This window comes from Acipenser ruthenus, chromosome 24 (assembly GCF_902713425.1).
Source record: "Acipenser ruthenus chromosome 24, fAciRut3.2 maternal haplotype, whole genome shotgun sequence".
Classification (NCBI taxonomy): Eukaryota; Metazoa; Chordata; class Actinopteri; order Acipenseriformes; family Acipenseridae; genus Acipenser; species Acipenser ruthenus.
Window position 1 is genome coordinate 1,439,657 of NC_081212.1, and position 16,861 is coordinate 1,456,517.

General features: G+C 39.5%; 1 protein-coding gene across 1 annotated transcript in view; it reads left to right on the forward strand.

Moving 5' to 3' along the window:
• The window catches only part of LOC131700485 (serine/threonine-protein kinase NLK), a 44,552-nt gene that overhangs the window by 9,159 nt on the left and 18,532 nt on the right, over positions 1-16,861 (forward strand). Inside the window, exons 2-4 of the mRNA XM_058997891.1 lie at positions 7,771-7,900; positions 9,007-9,062; positions 16,733-16,839. Of these exons, the coding sequence (XP_058853874.1) occupies positions 7,771-7,900; positions 9,007-9,062; positions 16,733-16,839 (293 nt within the window). The remainder of the gene's footprint in view (positions 1-7,770; positions 7,901-9,006; positions 9,063-16,732; positions 16,840-16,861) is intronic.

Consider the following 16,861-nt stretch of genomic DNA (forward strand, 5'->3'; position numbering starts at 1 on the left):
TGAAGTACAGGAGTTCTAACATTCAACTCTCCCATTACTGGCCACTGTTGAAAAGGCTCTTGTGTGTCTTAAGCATATGTCCTAGCAGAAAATCTGTTTCCATAGTTCTTAATAGTGTTAGGCTGCCATATGGTTGCCTTCTTGATCCGGTTTACCTCCAGTGCTGACAAGGATTTTTCTTCTAATGGCACACACACACCCACCCACCCACACATCACACACCCACCCACCCACACATTAAAATACACTCACTCACACACGTACACTCACACAAACCTTAACAATGCCATACAGTATACAGCCTACAATATACGCTCCTTGCAAAGGGAGGCTCGGGGTGAAAGATAACAGTAGGTTTTCGGATGCAGCCTGAGGGTTCAGTGCATTACATTGAAGCAGTTTTAGCTTTGCAGCAGGGTCTGAGCTGTAGTGTAAGCGAGCCTGAGACAGAACCCTGAGCCTTCAGCGCAGCAGCAGTGTCAGAGTTCATAATGCACCTTAGTCCCTGATGGACAGGAGAGCCCTCTACGGTTTCTGAAAAGCCAGGTTAACTGCTTCATTGCTGTTGCTACTGTAGTTCATCGACTCTTAATCCACAAGCCCGGAGAGGGACGCAGTTAAAGGGTGGAACTAATCCATTTAATAATTAGTTTCAGACAGTTATCCATCTATAGCTTCAAAAAAAAAAAGTAGATTCATTCATAGATAAGTCAAGCAGACCAACGTTTCTTAAATGTTAATTAACTCATAGAACTTTCGTTATCCCCAAGGTTCTGTATGCTATCAGTAACAACTCTCTTCATTGCCCCCTCCCCAAGTTTTGTCCGGATCCCGAGTAATAGCCCCTGTGAGTGGATGGGGGTATTTTGAATGTGAAATCCATTTCCAGTGTTTGCTCCTGAAGGATTTTGTATTTCTGCATGCAGAGTAGCAGAAGAAATAATGACTATGAAGTGTCTCGAAGGACGTCTTCTCTGATGTACTGTAACACGGCTCTGGAAGTCCTCCGATGAGCAAATTCTTAATTTCACTGTAAACACTTCAAACTCTACAGACCTGTCACAGGCTCCCTACATAAATAGACTTTATGAATTAGTCTCTCGGAAGATTACAGCAAGAATATTTCATTGCTTTTGTTTGTCGGAGGCAATTTGTCTGTTAGTTTGTGTGGGGGAAACATTAACTGCGGTTTGTGTTCAGTTTTACAGTACTGTGCGGTGTGTAGTTCAGCTTTTTAAAATATTTAATATTCTGTGATTTCCTTCTTCATCTCAGTGTTCATGAATCTGGGCAAAAATACAATAAAGTAATGCTGGGTGTACTGTATAGTAATCAGGTGTTATAAAGGAAAGAGGCTGAGGCTGAGGCTGAAAGCCGGCAGCTCCTGGCTCTGATGTAATTCACAGCATTATGCAGGCCTTGCCCAGGCTCTCCATCTCCTTTGTAGTCAGTTGCGGAGCTGCCTTTGATGTCTGTATTGTCGGTCGTCTTTTTGTGCTTTACAGTGAGACCCTTCAAATTGAGCTCTAGGGGCTTTGCTTTTCAGACAGACGAACCTTACCATTGTTGTATCTTCATAGGCTGCACGGGAATGGAAATAAGACTCCCGTTGCATAGCAGTGTCACCTATTCCAGGTTTTACTACAAGCTTGAGTAGCCACAGTGTATAGGTAACAAGCTCAGGTGTCTCTTTTTCAGCTCATAGTAAAACCAGGAATAGGTCAAACAGATATGCAATGGGAGTCTTATTTCCATCCCTGTTGTATCACCCTTGGATTAACATGGGGAATGTTACTTTTTTTCTTTCTTTTTTTTTCAGAATTGAAGTACATTTGTCAGCAGTTATTTGTACAGAATCATTTTATTTTGTTACAGTCTCTAGCTGTCAGTCAGTTTGTGGTCTACTCTGCAGCCCTTTGCCAGGTCCAGATTGTAGGGTATTCACAGTGACATGGTTCAGCTAAGTAATTTCTTTAATGCTTTAAGTAGATGTACAGCAGTGTGTCACAGGTTGTATTTAAATTAAACTCCACGCATTAATAATAATACAAAAATGATTGGCTTTGAATTGTAACATGCTTTTCAAATTTCTGAAATTCCTAATTAATTTGAAGCGATTAAGTCAATTAATCTAAATCATGGAAAAGGCTGTATAATAATTTGCTAATCCTTCTTCAGTTCACAGAGGGGCTCTCTGTCTCATACAGTACTGAAGATCAGTCCGTGTCTAAGAACGAAACACGATTGTTGTTCTACACTAAATAATAACATGTTGTTTTGGGGGGGAGAAGCATGAGCCAGTCATCGTAATGACTTCAGAGTCTCTTGGTAAAGAGTGATATTTACAGCATGGCAGAGGGTAGCATTGTAGTCACGTTTCCTGCCTTGCAGCTATGTGGTCAAGATCATATGGAAAAATAAATTAGCTAAAATATATAATAACCATTTCAAGTGTTGCATGCTCCTACATGCCCCAGAGCCCCTTTCCCCTAGTCTAACAGAATTTAACAGGGCTGAAAAGCAGTGCTAGCTGATAACCTGAAATACACAGAAATCTCAAAGGGTGAGGACAGTGAGCCTTCATCAACAGTAGGCTTTGTGCTTATACTGGAAGGCAGACGGATACAAACGGCAAAATATCTGTCCTCGTTTCTATTTTTTAATCCTAATATTTCCAATATGCATAATAGTGCATGAATGCAAAAACGAATGACATTGCATTTTATCTAACTGTTGCAATTTAATTTGAAGTATTTACACAGGATGAAGCCACTCCAATTGAACATATCGATGCAGGAATTACCTGCTCCTGTTTTTTAAAAGGGAACATTGGTCATTCTTCTCTGCTTACAATTTTCAAGGCAGTACAGCTTACTGCAATTTATTGTAGCTGTGTTTCATAGAGAAAAGTAAAAGAGTTCTCAAAGCAGAAAGAAATCTCAAAGCACGGTAGTGTACTGTACCGTGCAATACACTACCTGATCCAGAAATGCAATGCTTCGTGCTTTAGCAGACGGGATGTTAAATAGGGAGTAGTCGAATGTGTAGACTAATTAGCAAAATGATGAACGATGCCTGGGGAGCTGCTATCAAAACAGTTCTGTTCTGTGCTGCTTGCTGCTGCTACTTTGATATCAAAGGTAAAAAATGACCCATTTTTTGTTTTACTCTTCAAACAGTTTCATAATTGTCTGGGGTTTCAGCCACAAAGTATTTGTTCGCTTCAGAACAGTGTTTTTCCTTTTGCTTTTTGGTAATTGCAGTTCCACTGTAATATTCAAGGAATACAGCCTGTCTACATTTTCATGGGGATGCGGCAGATAGTGTAGGATTATAAATTGAACCTATATATATATATATATATATATATATATATATATATATATATATATATATATATATATATATATATATATTAGCTGCAAGCAAGGTAGGTGTCTTGTAACAGGTTTGCCCATGAATCATATTCTGGGGTTTTATTCTGCTGTGAAAGAATAAACAAAGTCCTGGTCTGTTAGGGTTGAGAAACGAATGAAGTGGCTTTATTTGCTGCTCCACAGAGATTCCCACTTTTTTTATCAGAAAGAAGGAAAACACCCGAGACTGCACTTCAGCTTCCGACTGATTTCAGTAGGCTATATGTTTTTGAGAGGCATCTACTCATTTACAGAACTGCATCTGGCGTGCCTACAAGGATGAGAAACACACGTGAATGGAGAGGGCTGAGCTGCAGTGTCTCACGGCACGGTATGTTTAAACCACGGTAGTGAAGCAGGACTGTGTTTGCTTCCGTGTCTGTGTGCCCCCTGGAGCGTGGTGTTCTCCTGTGAATGGACAGGCAGTGGGAGTGATGGACAGAGAATTAAACTTGCTCTGAGAATCCCAATGGCTCTGGTTCAGAGCTCCTCTTCAAAAACCACCATACCTGCTGAGCTGTCACCCTCGTGGACTTGTGAGAAAAAAACAACCCGGTGATGTCTGCCCAAAAAAATAAATAAAAATAAATGAAAGATATTGTTAATACAATCCTGTAAAAACTCACTTTGAATGTAGAGCTCCTACTGCACGGAAACAGAACTTTCTTGCTGGCCAAAACCTTGCACTGTGTATAAATCGAATCAGACTTTTGTGTTTTTGTACTGTTGTACGTTTTTCAGATGTTCGTGTTGCTCAGCTACCTACAGTTGCTAATAGAAGGGAATCTGCAGCTCCATCCTTTTATTGGAAGCGATTTGTGTAAATGACAGCGCGTACTTGGATTTCAAGCAGCATTCATTTTGTATAAAGAGGGCAGTTTCTCGTGACAGACCTCTCTGTAATGTGCATTATCCATTTTCCCCTGCGACACGTGGTGTCTGGATATTCTGGATTAACTGCACTGCAGCTGCTGCTTGATAGATAAGACGGATCGTGGCATCAGTCTTTTCAGGCACACCGGCAGGGTCATGTTGTTGCTTTTATTCTTCCAGAGAGCTCAGAGCCCTGGAGTGATGTGAGGAGGTGCGGGCAGGGCAGGGAAACCGGCCTGTGAGACTACAGGCCTGCATGCACGCCCAGTGTGGTGCTATATTTTTCAGTCGTGTATCTTCTCATTTGCTGTAACACCCCACATTTTAAGTAATTAATTTTGCAGTGACGTATACCGCTGGCCTACAGTTTGATATTGCTAGTTAGGCTCAGCAGGAGACCTGGCTTCAATATCATTTTAGTAATATCTATGTGCTGCAGCATATTTGTGCAGGGGAGCATCTGTTACTGTTCTGAAAAATATTTTGCCCTCCCTTTTAATTACTGCACTGTCAATTTTTTTTATATAAACCAATGCATTGTGAACTGGTTCACAAAGCCGCCTACCCCTTTTTTTTTTTTTTTATTCCTGGAATAAGCGGCGTGTTATCTGAGATGACTTATCTGAGATATGACTTATTCTGAAGCTTTCTCTTTTGTTTTTACATTATGTAAGTTTCACACTAACAAAAGACAAGGTTATTTTGGGTATCCGGGATAGAGCAGAGTTCTACTTAAGACATAAAACTATTTTCAAATTATCCAGGATAAAAAAAAAAAAAAACCTAAAAAAACCCTTTTAATACCAATGCAGTGACTATTGTATCTTCTTGCTTCCAGTAACGACTAATTGTCGAAATACAGCAGCTGTGTAATTTAAATCTAGAACTAATTATTGACCCAGACCTGGCAGCTCGTAGTGCACACTAGAGAACAGGATGAGTAAGAGATGGGAACATCAGAAATAATTTGAATGCATCAAACGATCAGTTAATAACCACCTACTCTAGACAGATAAACGTTTTAATGAGCATGCTGTGATACTGGTTTGTTAAGTGGGAAGAGATCCACAAGGCATATGTCTTTAATATTATACCAAACAGTAGCTATTTTATTGTTAACATATTTAAATACGGGAAGTATAAAATTCTCTCTACAGGAGAATAAAATCTATTTTTACAAGAGAGATTGGCCGTGAGGGCAGCGATCCAAAACAAAATTGTTAAAACCTACAAACGTTATGATGCAGCTAAACTTTTTATAATGCTAAAAACTACTACGAAATCCAAATAATAAGTTGACAGGGTGCTTTTACAGTGCTTTGAGTTTGCTGCATCCGGTACAGACTGTACAGTGCAGTGCACTTGAAGGAACATTGTGCTATTAATGGAGCGAGTCATTTCCACTTTTCGTTGCAGTTAAACCCAGCTGCTTTTATCACAAAACTTGTGTTCTCTCTTGGCGTCTTGGACTCGTTAGCTAAAGCAGATCGGATGAGATAACTTAACTTGTCATGGCAAAAGTCAAACTTGTGCACACTGTACCTTTTTAAGAACAAAGACAACAAAAGCATTCCTGTGTTTATCATTGCACGCTGGCATTGTTTAAGACGCTGCTACTGGTATGTCAAGGGAGGCGGGATCAGAATCAACAATGAGCGAAATTACTCTCAACCACCACTACTGTTCATTTGCATTTCATTACAAGGTAAATATATATTAACCCAAGAGGAGCCTGCATTCCTTGTGATTATTTATTATTATTATTATTATTATTATTATTATTATTATTATTATTATGATGAGTATTTAACTGTTGAGAGAATATATTAAACCGGGGTCTCCAAACTTTTCCCCCTAATTGAGAGGCTCAGCTGAGACTTAGGGGCCCACAGGCATGGATTTGGACAGGTTTGGTTAAAAACAATAAAAAATAAATGGAAAAAAATCCTAGTAGAAAGGCTACCCACAACAGGCCAGTCTTTCACGCTTCTTGTTAGTGTTGTGTGGTGGAAAAAAAAAAAAAAAAAGTCAGCTCTCGCTTTAAATGTGAGAGTGCTTTGCTCTCTCTGTGGTTTCTGTTAATCTCGAAGCCTGATCCCAGAGAGAATGCTATTTCACACTCTGGTCTGAGCAAATGCAGGTCTGATGAAAGAGAAACTCGCATGGGTAGCAGTACATTGCTGTGTTTCACACTTCTACGAGTAGTCCCCACAGAAGTTCGCTTGTGTCTGTGATTCTGATGAGTTTTGCAGCGCCCGGTCCTCAGAGGGTAAGCCTGCCGCTGTGCCAGTGCTGGGCTTGTGTTGAGTAAGGGCCTTTGGTATTTGTTTGTCTTTTCACTGCCTGCAGTGTTCAATGTTGTGTTTTTTTTGTTATCCTGCATACCAGACCACAACCCCTTTGTATCCCAGATATTTAACACCAGTATTTAACACCATGCTTATCGGATATGAGCGGACATCTGCTACTACTGCAGTGATATCCAGAAGGGTAAGGGTTTAATTTAACATGAGTGGTGACACCCAACTTCCCAACTGAAAAGGAGGCAAATGTTAGTGTGCAGGTTCTGAGTACTCGCGTACCGTACTCCTGAAGCAAACATTGTTTGATTAAAGAAGGGGACGACCTGTTTTGGGGAATAAACACAAGGCTGTAACAAAAAGTAAAGCATGTCACTGTAGCACCTTTGCATTCTTTTGAAACTAAACGCCGGTAAGGTGCCGTGGTGTGCAGTAACGCACATGGCTTGAATGTGTACTTTAAAGCAGTCTGCCTGGACTTATACTGTCAGAGCAAGTGGTTGTTACAGCAGAGAGAACCTGAGCATGAAATTGATAATGTGTGATCGCCTCATTCAGAATGGTCTTAACTGTGTTTTAAATTCTTAAAAATGAACAGGATGTGGCCCCATGGCCACTGATAACATCTCGTATTAGAATGTGTGTGAGAGTGTAGTGTAGAGGAGGGACATTGTCACAGCTTGTCCTCTGTAAACCATTTTTCCCCTCTCGCGGGCCTCCGTGTGAAAGCACATTATTTTGTTTGGATCGCAGACCGTCAGAAATTAACCCTGCTAACAACTTCTAATTCACCCTTATATGACCTGTTCTCTATTTCAGGGTGTCGTTCAATCGGAGAGCGAACGTGAATATATGACATTGGAACAGATATTCAAATATGCCTGGAGAATAAATAGCATCGTAATATTCAAATATGAAACGATTACTGTATAATCCACTATTATTCTACTCTTTGTGTTCTGCCTTATAATGGGTATAAAAGTGCTGCTGTAGTGGCATTACGAGGCAAATTAGAGCCTGGAGATAACCGACTCTGCGGTATAAAGGTCACCCTTGTACAGGAGGAGCACTGTATTGCTTCGGTTAATATTAAATATTAACGTGGGAGTGGGGAGATCTAAACTGATTTGTGAATCTCATTAACCTCTTTATAACCAGTTTTCAAACTCTTTGTCTTGCAGGTCCGTGACGGATCCCAGGGATGGAAAGAGGGTTGCCCTTAAAAAGATGCCCAACGTCTTCCAGAATCTGGTCTCCTGCAAGAGGGTCTTCCGTGAGCTGAAGATGCTTTGTTTTTTTAAGCATGACAATGTAAGTTTAGGAAGACAGATAAGTGATTATGAAATATTGTTTGGTGATTATTTACTGTTCTGATTGGGTGGCTTTCCCTTTGGGAAGTCCACATGACGGTTATAGAAAAAGCTTTTCACTCTGCAGGTCCAGGTTTGGGGTGAAGGTACCTCTAGTTAAGATTGGAATAAAACCTGGAATTCTTTTAGACTGCCATGCAATGGGAGCCTTACTTACATATCAGAAACAGGACAGTTTTATGTTATATTGCAGCAGATTGCTGCCAGTAGGCTTTTCAGAAAATGAGGGTTATTATCAAAGTTTAGGCTTTTTGAAATCCATGTTTATTTTACCTTCAGCTAGAGAGGTGATTGGGAGAGGGTATTTTTGTATTTCTCTATCGCCACCCTCTCCTGCCTAATAAATGTTTCAGGTTATGCAGCCGTTTTCCTAATAACAAACAACCTACCTTTGTTCTGCTCATGCTTTGAGATTGTATATCCCCTTTTCATTGCTTACAGAGGTCTTCAGACTCCCTCTATAAAAAAAAAAAAAAGGTTTTATTGCTAATTGGTTTGTCTGTCCACGTTAAATAAGTTTTTTTTTTTAATCGTAAAAGATCGTCTGACCTTTTCAGTAAACGAGAAAAGTCATGCCCATTAGAAATGACACGAAGAGCACAAACGTAAATCAGTCTACGGTACTGTTCTGTGATTTTCAGAGAGAGATGCTTTTTTTTTTTTTTATCCCAATAAAACTCAGATTTGATACCTCAAAATTAATAACGGTGCCGTTTATTGTCGCGGGATCTGAATATGATGGACCAGAAACTACATTGTGTCTGTTTTGAGAGAGGGGTTTGAGACGCCTGGGCGCACTGATCCGTTCATACAGTACACAATAGCAAAGCGTTTCATGTTACGCATCTCGGAATCGACTGAACCCTTGAGCAGCTACTGAGGCACAGTCATGCAAGGGTCTGCATTTGCTCCAGTTTTTGATGTGAAAGTCACTTTGATCGTTTTTTATGTTGTTGCTCTTTTTTGATATTTGCTCGCCATAGTTTATTTGTTTTTGCCTTTACAGGATTCTAAAACTTTTTTTTTTTCTTTTGTTTGTTTCACCAGGTACTCTCTGCACTCGATATACTCCAGCCGCCACACGTTGACTACTTTGAAGAAATGTATCCTGTTTGTATAATGAACAAATACAGTACATCAGTACATAGATCATGAAGTGAGCCCCGCGCGGGGCATTGCGCAGTGGATGATAATACTCGGGTCTCCCGATCGAGATTAGTACAGTATTTAATAGGATTTCGCTACTGCCATGTGGTCTTGAGATTTATACAAAAACAAAATGTTCTGAAAATTGTCCATGACAACCACAGCAGGTGAGAAACCACAATAAAAAAAAAAGAAACTGCCAAATGCATTGTTAGAGAATAATTAACTTTAAGGAGTTGATGTGCCTCCTGTAGAGTCTCCGTGCCCCCCAGGGAAAGGGCTGCAGTGCACTCAAACTGTGGAATTTCATGGCGTGCTGCTTCTACCCGTGGCTTACATTGCTTACTTACATTTTTTTTTCCGAGAAGGAGGAAGTGCTGTAATTGCTGATTCAGGGCGTTGATAGCCTGTGGCTGTTAGAGTCTGCAGGCTCTGATTTTTTCCACAGATATATTGTCTCTCTTGTTTTTATTCTTTGTGAGATACAGTAACAAGAACAGAGGGCCGGAGATCTCTGAAAGCTCCTCTTTGTGCTGGTTCCTTGTTTTTTTGTGTGTGCTTATGGTATTTAGGGTTTAAAAACTAAAGATCTTGCATATAGATACTATAAAGCCAGGCTGATCTGTGTTAAAAATGCTACTTTTTTTCTGTTTTCCTTCCATATGTTCATTTTAAACTGTTACCTTCATATATCTTTAGCCATGGTCATACCTTGCTGCAACAACTTACAAATTATTACATAAGTAGGCTACAGATTTTGTTTTTTAAAGGGCACAAAAGCACAAGGTGGTAGATTTTAAATGAGTTGACATAATTGCTGTCAAAGCTTGTTCCCTCTTCAGAAAAAATAAAATTACTGTCTGCTAGTACAGTCGCCACTGCTTAGAAAGGGCATGTTTGTGTTAACGTGATTCACCTGCAGTAAGCGATGGACGGTATAAACACCCACACAATAACCTGACATGCAGAATGACCCCCAATCACCAGTACAGTAATCAAAACAAACAAGCGTCTGTGCGGTTAAAAATCTTTATTAAGACACTACACTAATCAAAAAGATGATAAAAGTTTGCTAGGGCTCTGTTGAACAATATTAGTCACGTAAGTGCTGTGTTATTTTTAGAACCAGATCATGTTTTATTGTGCAATTTAGCCTGTGATTAATGTATGTGACGCATTGGACATCCTTGGATGTTTTCAGTCATTTATGATTTATATAGAAGATCATACATGTATTGCTGCAAAGCACGGGGATTAGGATTGTGTTGAGCAACAAGGAACTGCAAGTGTCAGTTCTGATAACTGAAGAAACAATGTTCTTCTCTAGAAATTTCAATGCATGAATTTTTCCTCAGGCACAAGACACTGTGTGTGTTCATTAAAAGACAAACGGAGCTTGTGAGGGGAAGAGCAGGGTGTCAGTGGAGCATTTAGAGTAAAAGAAAGCGCTGATAGAGGGGGAATTACAGAACACCAGTCAGGGGCGTATTTATTTAAAGGAATAAATACAGTATAATGCATTTCAAGTGTGGGAGACTTTATTTCTTTTCCGTAGGAATAGTTTACACAGCAGTAACGATCCATGATCCAGGAACAGAAAAGCCAGAGCACTTGTGATGTTTTTTTTTTTTTTTAATCTCTCTTCCTGCAGTGATTTAGAGGTGATCTCAAACCCCAGAGTGGACATTTTGAAAAGAGCTTTGAAACGGAAAAGTTATAAGTGTAAAACTTTGTCAGGATGTTAACAATGAAAACTGACAGGTACGTTATTTAAATAGTTGTAACAACACGGGGGGGACATTTAAGCTTGCCATAAATGTAGCCTGTTTTCAATACGTTATATCCTCATTTCTATTATTTTTTTATTTCAATTTTTTAGTTCCTCATCAACAATTACATTACTGTAATATTAAATATGCTTGCAACAAGTGCTTTATGTATGGCGGTATGCTTGGGTAAACGATCACAGCTGTGTTTGCTTAATATACAGATTGCTTTGTTGTGCTAGCTAGGGTATTGTTTCATTAAACAAGAATCCACCTGCATGCTAAGTGGTACTTGTGGCAATGTAAAAGTTAAAGGAAGTAATTGTAGGGTTTCAGAAGCCTACTGTACCATAATGGATGATGAAAACAGAATATTGCTGCAGTAACATTATTAGAACCCTGTTGGGATAGTGTTGTAAAAGGCCATTACCATTTTTCTGCTTTAAATAAAAAAAAATGTAAATTTATTTATGCTTCAAGCAAATAAATAGAGTTTTTTAATGTGCCAGTGTACATGCCTTTGGGGTACACATGTACTGTAGGTTTTGCAAAGCAAAGTCAGCCACATGGAACTAACTCAGAATTCCAGTCTGTGGCTTCTGGGATTCCGTTCACACAAACGAAGGTACAGCAGTAGCATGCCAGAACAAATGTTGAGGTCGAAATCATACGTTTTAACACAACTGTCAACGCTGTGTTCCATAACGTTGTAACACAGTGAAGATTTAGATTGGTGATTGTATATTTTTATCCTTTAAAGGGATCTCTCGTTTTCTTTTGGGCTACATGACTTGATAAGCCTTGCTAACTGTTCCAGAAGAGAGAGTGAGTAGCATGCATGGTTTGCAGTCGTCTAACTTTGCAGTGTCAGATATTACTTTCAGACAGTGGGGCTCCCTTTAATGGTGCAAGGTTCAGCATACTCCCTGAAGCTCAGAAAACAGGTCCTTGGCTTTTTGTCCTGTTTACTGTACGATCAGTCTACCAGGCAGGGAGTTTTGCACTTTGTTCCAATAGTTGTTTTTTTTTGGTTGCAGCTGTGTAGTCCTAATACTTTCCACAAGTCCTGATTTGAACCAAAAAGAACAGACACTCTACTAATTTGTAAACATGAGCAATTGTAAACCGAGAGTACTGCTAAATGTTAAATGTAATGCTCACAGTCCGTGCTCTGAAGTATCTGCTGCACTCTATCTATTACTAATAATTAATTACTTTTGTCCAAAAAATAAATATATATCAATTTGAAAGCAGACCTTGTGCATTTTGCTCCTGGTTTGCAAGCCTTGCCTAGCCATTAGTAAAGCAAATGCAGCAGATTAGGTTGCTGGAGACACAGAGACCTGTGCTGAAATATACGATGCAGCAAACAATCTGTAATTAGACAAGTGCATGCATATTGCGTAATGCCGTCAGAGTGCTGGCAGGGGAGCAAGCTGCCTGCTCTGTTTATTGAGTCTGCAGTGCTGGCCTCAGACCAGGCTCCCACCATTAGTTTAGCTCAGTGTGTGACCCTGACCCACAGTCTTTTGTGGAAAGCCTTATCTAAATGGATGGGGTGGAGGGTATCACAGATGCTCATGTGGTCGACTCTGCTGGCCTTTTAATATTGCAGGCTATCTGGAAATGTATACTTTTTATACTGTACTGAAGCCTGGAATAAAATTCAAAGTTTTACCGATGCTGTTATTATTTTACATATAGAAGAAAGTGTTAACTGGCAAGTTTTGGAATAGACATATTTTAATTTGTGTTTAAAATGTAGCTATCAAATGTCTGATATTCATAGCGCAAGGTGTTTTAATTAGAAAAAAAAAAAAAAAAAAGCGAATGTCAGATTAAGCAGCCTGTGTGTAGAAACGATGCTTGTAAGTCATAATTGTACAAGATTGCATATCATTACTGACTAAACTTGAACGAAAGAACATAGGAAATATGAACACCCGTCGCTCACTCTGTATTTAGGTATTTATAATTAGGTCAATTAACGCTGTGGGAGGCTGTGAACTAGATTTTACTCCTAAACTCTTTTTTTTGTTGAACATATGGTAGATATAGTTCATGGTGATCTACTGTGCCTGTTCATGATACTGGTAGCTCTTATTCTGAATTTACAGTGATGCCGAGGGAAGTATGTTACTAATTAATTTAACATGAGGTGTTACCTGAGGAAAGATGACTCCACTCAAAACGGCAGACCACTCTGAAAGTATAGCAAAGATAACTCCACTCAAAATACTGCAGCCGTACTGTACTGTAATCTAATATGCTATATATATCTATGGCCATTTATTATTTCTTTTTCAGTATAAAACATTAAAATATTTATTTAATTAATAGTTACCCTGGGGTAGACTTTCTCTGAAGATACTTGGTGCTGAAATCACACTGTAGGGCCAGCAATTCTCCGACCATGTGCATTGGCAGCAGCAATATAAAACCACAGTAAGTTATGTATCAAAACCGGTGTGTAAGCCTTTTAGATCAAAGGATGCTTGTGGGAGTCACAAGTTATTCAACCCTTTTGTATGTCTGTAGTGATTTATTAAAGTGGGAACAGACACAGTACAGTATTGCTATCGTAATAACGTCAGCTTTTTGTAAGATGTTCAGCAATGGATGAAACAAATTGCAAATCTGTTTTTAGACGTTATTACCAGTGGTGATAATACTAGTCTCTGCACACTAGTAGGCCTGAGAGGTTGAAATGACATACTTAGGCACCCCCATCTGTTGGAGAGGTTGTTACAGATTTGTGTGTGCACATAGACACACAAGCAGTGAAAAAGCACACTGGCCTGGGAACACTCATTAAATTATCCCTACAATAATCAGAAGGCTTCTGTTGAAGTTAATGGCACCTCTGAGCCTTTCTGTCAAGTGAGAGAGAGAGAGAGAGAGAAAGTGCAGGTGCTTTTCAGCCAGTCATTTAATTTAAGCTGCTTTAGTTGGCATGGCAACTACTAGTTCAGACATCTGGGATATGTTGTGCCAGTGATTCAAATTTAGGAGGACTTATAACAAGACAAGAACTGCTCGGGGCAAATGAAGGTCCCTCCACATGGGTCATGCTTAATATGTTGCGATACATGTGTCGTCAGTATTTTAATTATTATTAACGTTGCGACCTCTCACGTTAGTTGCGCAAAGCTGCACAGCAATAGTGTTTGTGAAATGTATTGAGAAGGTTCTGCATATACTGGTAATAAAGGAAGTATTACACTGCATTACTGTGTAATGCGAGCATTCATTTGTGAAAAATATTAGTTTAATGCTGTATTATTTGTTTATTTAGCAGATGCCTTTATCCAAGGTGACTTACAGAGACTAGGGTATGTGAACTATGCATCAGCTGCAGAGTCACTTACAATTACGTCTCACCCGAAAGACGGAGCACAAGGAGGTTAAGTGACTTGCTCAGGGTCACACAAGGAGTCAGTGGCTGAGGTGGGATTTGAACCGGGGACCTCCTGGTTACAAGCCCTTTTCTTTAACCACTGGACCACACAGCCTCCTATATTTCTCATTGGCGGTATTTTTTCCTTCTGTTTCTTGTTGGGTATTTATTTATTTATTTTATTTATATATATATATAAGTTTCTGGTGTTGGTGGCAGACAATTGCATCATAACTGTAACTGTAAAATAACTTCACAAAGATTTTATTGACATAAGTAGCTTGTGTGTTTCAACAGCAGTTGTGTAACTTTAGGGCACTGAACTACAGCATGAAGCCACTGGAGACTCTTGAAACAGTAACCTCAGTTACTCTTCCCTGTTTTCTGTCGCCTGGTTTGTGAGAACACACCTATTGGTAATTTGCCTTTAGGTAAATAACAACATGTACCCTGATTATTGCTCAGAAGATTCAAATGTTCCTGACGCATGCTTTGTCCTCGTTTGACCTCGGAGATCATCCGTTCCCATTCAGGAAATGTTCAGACACACATTTATTTTTCCTCCTGCCAAACCAACTCCCTCTTCCTATTTGAGTACTGCAGATGGCTCTCAACTTCTGCTATCTCCTAAAATTGATAAATTGATGTGCAGTGTTTTGTGTCACTCGGTTACTCTGCCAGGTTGATGTTGGGAATGTAGAGATTTGAGCAGCATGAAGCCCTCGTGGGATGTTTTGATTTAATTGTGGTGCTACTTTTGTTAGTGCTTCGTTTCTGTAACTGATTGAACCTTCTCAGCTTGTATCGCGTCTTCTAAACAATGCATCTGTTCGTGTCTGTCTTGACTCCTCTCATCACTTAGCTCTTGTGCAAAGTTCATGCCGTTTTAAATCAGTTTAGTATTGTATTTCAGCGTGGAGCTGCGCTGGGGAAGCGGGTGATTGGTATTGAATAACTCTGTAACAGAAGCAGAGAGCTTGGTATTTTTATAAGGGGGTGGACACCAGGTTATTAAGATTTGATCATTAAATCATTTATTAGATGCTCAGATTTGTTATTGCTGTGGTGCAGGGTGTCTCTTGTAACACATACACAGAAGAATTCAGCTGCGCTACGAATCTAGTCCGTTTTAGGTGTATTATAGCCAGATCGTACAATGATGTGATATCAGTGTCGATCAATCTTGCAGGCCAAGATTTGTTTACATTTTAATCTTGCTCTCAAGAGCTTGTAGCCAAGGGGAATACAAGTATTCGCTGACAGTGCAGAAGTGCTGGATAGATGGAGTCAGATTAACTAGAGAACTGCAGATGCACTTAGGTATACCACAGGCTGACATACAGTAATTATGAGATCATATTCTCAGGATTTCCGGATCCATTTCCAGATCGATTTTTAGGTAGTTAAACCTGACCCTTTGGAATAACGCCAGCCTGGGGGACACTGACCCGCTCTGCTGGTGTGTCCTTCCCACATCACTCGGGCAACGGTAGAAGGTGGCAGGGTCAGATTTTTCAAAAGCCAATTACTCCAAATCAAGCAGACAAACGTACCCAATTAAGTTACAAAACCAACAACTCAGATATTTAATTTAGGGGCCCTTTAATAGCCTTAGGTTGTTTTTTTATTGCTATAATTTGTTTATGTATTTATTTTTGTATTTGTTTCCTAATGACTTTGATTGAGAGTAAATAGCTTTAAGAATCTAGCCCATGGTGGCAGTGGATAGAACATATACGACTTGGACAGACATTTACTGTGTGTGCTCTTTTGTAAGATCTTAATGTGGGGATTTCCCTATGTACAGTAAAGCAAGGCTTGCTTTTGTAAACATGTGAGTAGAATTGAATATACAATTTATCGGGCTTTAATACTGTGCTATTTCAGGAACTCCCCTTGCTGTTGATGTGGCAGCACAGTTTGTCATCTGTGTACCGTGCCATTTGTCCTAATTGGCACCCTTTGTCAAGGCAGGAACTGTAGCCGGTTGACTGAAACATAATTGCAGTTTAATAGCGTCTTCACTGATGTCTGCTTCTTGTAATATTGATGACACTAGACTAGGCAGATTCGATTTTTTCATTGTTGGCAAAGGATAGCTTCTATACAGTGTTTTTTTTTTTTTTTTTAATTCATGGAAATCTTGTTCTGTATTTTTTTGTAAGTTAAGCTTGGATTAAAAAAAAAAAAGTTCTATAAAATTAATATTGTATATTAATACAATAAAAAGAAATCCCAGAATTATCAAAGGAAAATGAACGTCGTCCTCAGTGGTGCACTCTGTTGTGCTATACTTGGCCGGACACAAATAGCTGCAATTCACCCTGTTAAGCGTTCAGCTTTAATAACAGAAGAGGAGTGCTCTTCTTTCTCCTGGGCTCACAGCCATGGTTTCAGTACAGAGGGTGCTGATTCTGTGTGTGTGTGTGCCTGTTCTTTTTCCTTGACTTACTTCCCTCCTCAGCTATGTCGTCACAGAGCTGATGCAGAGCGACCTTCATAAGATCATTGTGTCCCCTCAGCCTCTTAGTTCTGACCATGTCAAAGTTTTTCTGTATCAGATTTTAAGAGGTAAGTGTTTTAAAAATATATA